The 7,000-nt window shown below is 43.6% G+C and overlaps 1 protein-coding gene across 1 annotated transcript; it reads right to left on the reverse strand.

The window, feature by feature from the left end:
- Nucleotides 1-4,325: 4,325 nt before the first annotated feature.
- Nucleotides 4,326-6,670, reverse strand: LOC118564995 (serine protease inhibitor 2.1-like). The gene is made up of 6 exons (XM_036144511.1): nucleotides 6,564-6,670; nucleotides 5,434-6,064; nucleotides 5,276-5,346; nucleotides 4,990-5,183; nucleotides 4,762-4,909; nucleotides 4,326-4,673 (listed from the first exon to the last, which is right to left on the reverse strand). The coding sequence occupies exons 2-6, from the start codon at nucleotides 6,056-6,058 to the stop codon at nucleotides 4,479-4,481; spliced, it is 1,233 nt and encodes a 410-aa protein (XP_036000404.1). The 5' UTR covers nucleotides 6,059-6,064; nucleotides 6,564-6,670; the 3' UTR covers nucleotides 4,326-4,478.
- Nucleotides 6,671-7,000: the final 330 nt, after the last annotated feature.

Genomic DNA, 7,000 nt, shown 5'->3' on the forward strand with positions numbered 1-7,000 from the left:
CTGATCCAGAACTCTCCTCAATCCTGGAAAGTGCATCTGGTTTTATGTTCTTCGTCCCTGGTCTGTAAGATAAGGAAAAATTGAAACGGCCAAAAAATAAAGCCCACCTAGCTTGTCTGGGATTTAGCCGTTTAGCAGATTTCAGGTATTCCAAGTTTTTATGGTCAGTCCAGACAATGAACGTTCCTTGGCCCCCTCCAACCAGTGCCGACACTCCTCAAGGGCCAGTTTTATGGCTAGTAGTTCCCGGTCCCCCACATCATAATTGCGTTCAGCGCAGGACAAAGATCTGGAGAAATAAGCACAGGGGTGAAGCCGATTGTCAGAAGCACGTTGGCTAAGAACGGCTCCTACCCCAGTGCTTGATGCATCAACTTATACAATGAACTGTCTTTGAGGATCAGGGGACCGGAGAACTGGGGCTGAAGAAAACAGAGCCTTGAGATGAGAGAAAGCCTTCTCAGCCTGCTCGTTCCAGGAGAACCTGACCTTAACAGACGTCAGAGCATGGAGAGGAGCAGCAATCTTGCTGTAGTCACGAATAAAACGGCGGTAAAAATTGGCAAAACCAAGGAACCTTTGCAACTGTTTGCTGTTTCTGGATGGCCTACTCCTTCAGATCGCAGAGACCTTGGCAGGGTCCATTATGACTTTGCCTGGAGAGATAATGAAACCAAGAAAGGCAGTGCGAGTTGTGTGAAACTCACACTTCTCAGCCTTCACAAACAAATGATTCTGGAGAAGGCGAAGGAGAACCGCCCTGACATGGTGATGGTGTGACTCCAAGTCTGGTGAATAAATGAGAATATCATCCAGGTATACATAAACAAATTGTCCCACCATGTCACGAAGGACATCATTAACTAAGGCCTGGAAGACCGCCGGGGCATTAGCTAAGCCAAAAGGCATGACAAGGTATTCATAATGACCAGTGGGAGTGTTAAATGCGGTCTTCCACTCATCTCCTTCTCGAATACGGACAAGATGGTAGGCATTTCTCAGATCTAGTTTTGTAAAAATCTTAGCATCTTGAATCTGATCAAATGCAGTGTCCATTAAGGGAAGAGGATACCGGTTCTTGACTGTAATTTCGTTAAGACCCCGATAATCTATGCATGGTCTTAAAGAACCGTCCTTCTTGCCCACAAAGAAGAAACCAGCTCCAGCAGGGGAGGAGGAGGGCCGGATAATACCTGCCTTAAGTGACTCCTCTACATAGTTCTTCATGGCCTGGTGTTCAGGGGCGGACAAAGAATAGAGGCGCCCCCTAGGGGGGGATGTTCCAGGTAATAAATCAATGGCACAATCATAGGGCCTGTGGAGAGGGAGAGCAGTGGCTCGAGACTTATTGAAAACCTCCTTTAAATCATGGTAGACTAGGGGAACCTTGGAAAGATCAGGATAGGTCTCTTCAATCTGATTACTGGGAGTGGAGAGGGTAAAAGCTGATGACAAACATGAGGCAGAACAAGAACTTGACCAGCCTAGAATCTCCTTGGCCCTCCAGTCAATATGGGGGTTGTGCTTACGTAGCCATGAAGCTCCCAAAATGACAGGAATGGAAGGAGACTGAATAACTAAGGAGATCTCCTCCTTGTGGTTACCCCCTAGAGCTAGGCCGATGTTCTCTGTTATCTGATGTGACTGATTGAGGTGGTGCCCATCCAGGGCCAAAATATTCTGGGATGCAGGAGCAGGAATGAGTCTGATGTTATGTCTCTTGGCAAAAGACTCATCCATAAACTCTGTGTCGGCTCCAGAGTCAATGAACACGGAGACCTGATGAGAGGCAGAGGAGACTAAAAGGTTAGCAGGGAACATCAGGGTGTTTGAGGAGCTTGAGGACCGGCTTTGACTCAGTAGAACCTCCTCCCCTTCTACTGAGCTTGATCCTTTGAACGGACACCCCACGGCTCTGTGACCCGTTCCTCCACAGTAGAAACAGATTATGCTGCTTTCTACGAATGCGTTCTTCTGCTGATAGCCTCAGTCTACCAAACTGCATGGGTTCGGGTTCACTGGTAGGAGGAGATGAGACAGTTTTAAACTGGGTGTCTGGTTTGGCTCCTGTGGAAAAAATAACTTGCCTCCCCTTATAACTTCTCGCTCTCCTTCTTTCAGAAAGACGCAAGTCAATATGAGCAGCCAAATCCTCCAACTCTTTCAAAGATCTTGGGAAATCTCGAGTAGCAAGCTCATCCTTAATGTCCTCATTTAAACCATGCCAAAATACATCCATTAGTGCTTCATGGTTCCAGGAACTATCAGCTGCCAGAAGATGAAAATCAATGATGTATGCCGTGACTGACCTGGACCCCTGTTGGAGTGAGAGTAAACCTCTGGCGGCTTCTCTGGCTGGGAGAACAGGATCAAATACTCTGATGAGCTCCTTAGCAAAAACAGAATAGGAAAAGGTGCAAGGGGAATCATTCTGCCACTCTGCTGTGCCCCACTGCTTGGCTTTGCCTGAGAGAAGAGAAATTACATAAGCCACTTTTGACCGATCTGTGGGAAACGATGAGGGCTGGAGTTCAAAATGAATTTCACACTGAGTGAGAAAAGCTCTGCACTGATCAGCGTCTCCCCTGAAAACCTCTGGAGGACACAAACTTGGCTCTCTTGTGGTAGCTACTGGAATTGCAGGAGAGCTAACAGGCTGTGGAGAAGCCTGGGTATGACTGGGACTAGACATGTTGCGCAATAAGGAAATTATTTCAGTCATACCTGCATTGAGCCGAGCAATAGAGTCATCTACACCGGCTCGCCACTGTTGTGCTGGTGTTGGGTCCATTATGGCCAGATTGTACTGTTATGATTCGGACTGAGGACCCAGATACAACCAGAACACAACAGAAAATTACTTAAAAAGATTTATTGTAGAAACTCTGCAGGTATTCGGGATCGGGGAAACCAGAGCCTCTGGAGGGGAGAGAACAGGTTAGTGGCTCTGATAGATGATTCAGTTCAGATTGAAAGTTCAGATTGAAAGCCACTAACCTTCTCTTATATCCTGGTGGGGTGTCTCAGATCCTGAAACTCTGGGTGGTAGAGAGTGGCATCTTACTGGGGCTCGGCAGATATTCGTGGTCAGAGAAGGTCCAGGGTCAGAGCCGGGTGATCAGAAATCCAGAGAATCCAAAACTGAATCCAGGAGCAAAGTCAGGGCACAGAAACAGGTCTAAGATCCAGACGGCACAAAAAAAACAGGTCCGACAGGGGCTAGGCAGGCTCAAAAAATCAGGAGGCAAAAACAGGTCAGGATCAGGAAAACAGACAGAGGAAAATGCTGGATGCTTACTAACCAAGGCTTTCAGACAATCTGGCGCTGTCAACTAGTCAGAGGCTTGCTTAAGAAGGCTGGCAAACAGGTGGGGGGAATAAGTGGTAATTGGACTGAGCAGAGGCAGCACAGGAGGGCCAAATGAACAATCAGAGCAGGAGGGAGAGGAAAATGAAATCACAAAACACTAGTTGACAGGCCATAAACATAACATATCTTTACACTGTCTTAACTCTGTTCATTCATTTAAGAAGCAGCTGAAGACCCTTTTGTTCTGTTGGGCTTTTATCTCATTTTTAACTAGTTTTATGCTATGTTGCATTTCTGTTGTTTTAGGTTTTCATCTTTTATTTTGTGTTTTATGTCTATTGTGCAGCACTTTGTTGTTTTTATCCTGTGAAAAGTGCTACATAAATAAAGTTTACTTACTTTCTTACATACATATGTATGTAAATCAGTATACCCAGAAGGCTACAACTTCAACTTTTTTTTTCAGTGGATTTTGGTGAGTTTTAGCACTTTGTGCTGTTTTATTGTAAATCAAAGTTTCTGTAGCTGTTGCAAAATTTAACGGCAGGTGAAAAATTTGCATGGATTAGCTACTGCACACTGCTATGCAAGTATACTTTTGGTACATGCCATATTAGACATTACACCACAAGTTTTTTGTGCACACCAGCAGCCTCAGGTATAACCTTACTGAAAAGGGTGCACTTTGTTTTATCATGCACTTCGCTTGCTCATTTTTTTAATCAAAGTCGTACTTTTCCCTTTTTAAATAAAACCAACACATGAAACAATAAAACCTTTTAGAGAATTAGGAGAGCTAAGGCAGGGAGTCTTTATCAGAAAGCAAGGGAAAAGTTAACTGGACCAAAAAGCCGGTCCTTTTACATAACCTACACTAAAACGATTGCTAAATAAACTTTTGCCTGAAAAAGGGTTTGCCAGGTAAACGTACACTGTTGAGTTTTTCTGTTGTAAATTTCCCAGTGATCACTATTTATCAAATCTTTTTTAATTCAATCAGACGTCATGCAGACAGTTTGGCTTTGTGTTGCATTTAGGACATTTCTTTATTCAGGAGCAGCAAATACAAATGTTAAGGCATCTCATCTGTGTATGCAGTGAGAACAATACACCACACAAAGTATTTTCTTTGTATTAGTCTGTACTAACAAAGATGGGATCTCTTCCCTCAGAGGTTTGGGTTGACAATCTTGCCAATGAAGAGAATGTTTTCTGGAACTCGCTCAGTGATGATCACCATGAAAGGACGGTTGAATCTCAACTCTGGGATGTGGCGGTAGGAAAGTAGCGTTATGCCGATACCGGTGGCTGCTGCAGCTGTGGCTCCGGCCTCATCGACGTCCAGTGTGGCTTGGTGCACCACCTTTACAGCACAATCAAAGCAGAGCGGGTCAAACATGTCAACAGAACACGAGCAAAGACATTTTTTCCCTCATTTACTGCCTTTTTACCTCAGAGACAGCCAGTTTCTGGCCGTCTGCAATGCCGCTCAGATTTGCACGATCCCCAAACATGTCTGCCATTCCCATTCCAGTCAGCACATCATTCAGCTTGTAGGAGGTCTTGATGGAAAACTTGGGAACAAATATCTTGTACGTTCTAAAAATATTTAAAAAAAAATTTCAGGCACTGATCAATCATGACTTGGGGAATAGGTACTTAATGTAGAATTTCTTTACCCTGACTTCATCCACTTCAACCATTTAGTAACATGTGCGGGGGAGATATTGCGCTCCAGCACTGCCATATCATCAGGTAGGAGCAGCAGCATGGAGTATGAGTTGTTGAAAGGCAGGTGGAGGACTGTTGTGTTTATGGCCTGGTCATTATAAGTTTTAACATCTTCTTCCATTCTCATCATCTGGACTTGAACCTGGAGAATGAAAGATGGACAATTAGTTGGTTGGAAAATAAATACAAGATGTCACATATCTGCTTCGCCTGTTTGGATGTATGACTTTGAACCTCATTGCTTTCGTCCACTCTGAACCTGTCCTCAAAGGTCTCCTGAGGATCAAACGGAGTTTCCCATTTACCTGTTCGAGTGAAGACAATCATGTCACCTGAAAAAAATTACTTCACAGTGAAAGAGGAGAGAGATCTCATTGCATGAGACCATTTACCTTTGTAGTAGATGTAGCTGAGGAGATACATGACTGTGCTTGGATCCAGGCTTTCTACCAGCTTGTCTATCTTCCCGTTAGTCTTACCCGATACATACTGATTGATGGTATCGGCGCTCTCTGTGGTTTTGACAAAGTCCACATTGAAGCCCTCGGCAGAATAGGACTGCTTCAGGACATCCAGGAACTCAGGGTTTGCCTTGAAGCGGTTGTCTACGAACACAGCAGTGCCTTGGCTGAGGTCCTCATGAGATGCTTTGTTTCCAAGGAGTGTACGAAAGGCCTGGTCTACATCTGTCTGAGCCAGCTGGGAGCTGCTGAAGCCCATCCCTCTGAAAAGCTGTTGGTGAGTCTCCCCCCGGGCCCCCACCATCAGAGCAGCCAAGGCAGCGGAGACGCTAACCGGAGAGAAGAAGATGTTTTTGCCCTCGGAGGATGCATGATCCGCCAACTTTGTGTACAGACGGAATGCAAACTCTTTGTTTGCCGAGGTCACCAGCGACATTTTGTTGTCACTGCCATCTCCAGCGGGGCCTTGGGCCTCCTCACCGTGCCCTATGTGATGATGGCTTCTTCCTACACAGACCACTGCTGATAAGATCCAGAGAACCAGGGGTGCATGCATCGTGAACTGAAACAAAGGGTCAAAAGTGCTATTTGTTTTGCTTACACAATATGTGTTGTTGCACATAGACCCGGTGAAATCTCAAAACCTACTAAGTTGGTTCTACAGGTTCTAGATTAATAGCCTATACAAGTCTTTGTTTGCTCCATAAAAATATATTAGTTTTCCATATAGATAGCCATCTTGATTAAAGTGATTCATTTATTTTCTTCATGTGTCAGATCTGACAAAATTTCACACAATATATAATAAACGGAAAAGCTAAAAACTCAAACTCTTTAAGATCATTTGTACATTTCCTTTGTGACACTTTATGGCATGGATAAATACTAAAAAACAGGCTCTTTTTCCCACCATCTCAAAGCAATTGTTTCATTGTAGAGCTGGATTTTAAATGAAAAAGCTAACATGTTCTTAAACTCCACTCATGTTCTGGAAAAACATTTCAACATATACTTTAAACACAAAGAGCATTTGTTTTCTGTAAAATGTGTAAACCACTTACCTTTTCCTGGCTACAACTCAGTTTTCCCTCTGACTACAGGCTGGAGGGGAAAGAGCCTCTGTTTATATCAACGATCAGGTGAACTTTGATTTTGTTTATTCTCTTTCCAAACTTCTTATTTGTTCTACATTTCAGCTGTGTAACAGTGGACCAGTCGCTACCAATCATGGCATTGCAGTTTGGAAAGGTTTCAATAAAAGCACAAAAAACAACAAGTGAACAATGCACATTTTAACATATTTTATGGTACAATATAAAATCTCTTAATGCTTATTTGTACCAATGATTGTTAAGGGTTGTTATGAAAATCATGTATCCCTAAAACATTTTGGTTTTGTCCACTTTGACATATATCACAATTCAGATGTTTATACAAAATTATATTTTTTTGCTAGAAAACATGTTGGAATAAGATGGAAAAATACTTGAATGTCAGT

Source organism: Fundulus heteroclitus, chromosome 12 (genome assembly GCF_011125445.2).
Source record: "Fundulus heteroclitus isolate FHET01 chromosome 12, MU-UCD_Fhet_4.1, whole genome shotgun sequence".
Classification (NCBI taxonomy): Eukaryota; Metazoa; Chordata; class Actinopteri; order Cyprinodontiformes; family Fundulidae; genus Fundulus; species Fundulus heteroclitus.

Excerpts from the sequence above, each read along its gene's own strand:
- LOC118564995 (XM_036144511.1), bottom strand. The coding sequence starts at position 6,058 with ATGCATGCACCCCTGGTTCTCTGGATCTTATCAGCAGTGGTCTGTGTA. Across the intron at positions 5,347-5,433 it reads CAGCTACATCTACTACAAAG|GTAAATGGGAAACTCCGTTT; the intron begins GTAAATGGTCTC and ends TCACTCGAACAG. Across the intron at positions 5,184-5,275 it reads GAGTGGACGAAAGCAATGAG|GTTCAAGTCCAGATGATGAG; the intron begins GTTCAAAGTCAT and ends TTCATTCTCCAG.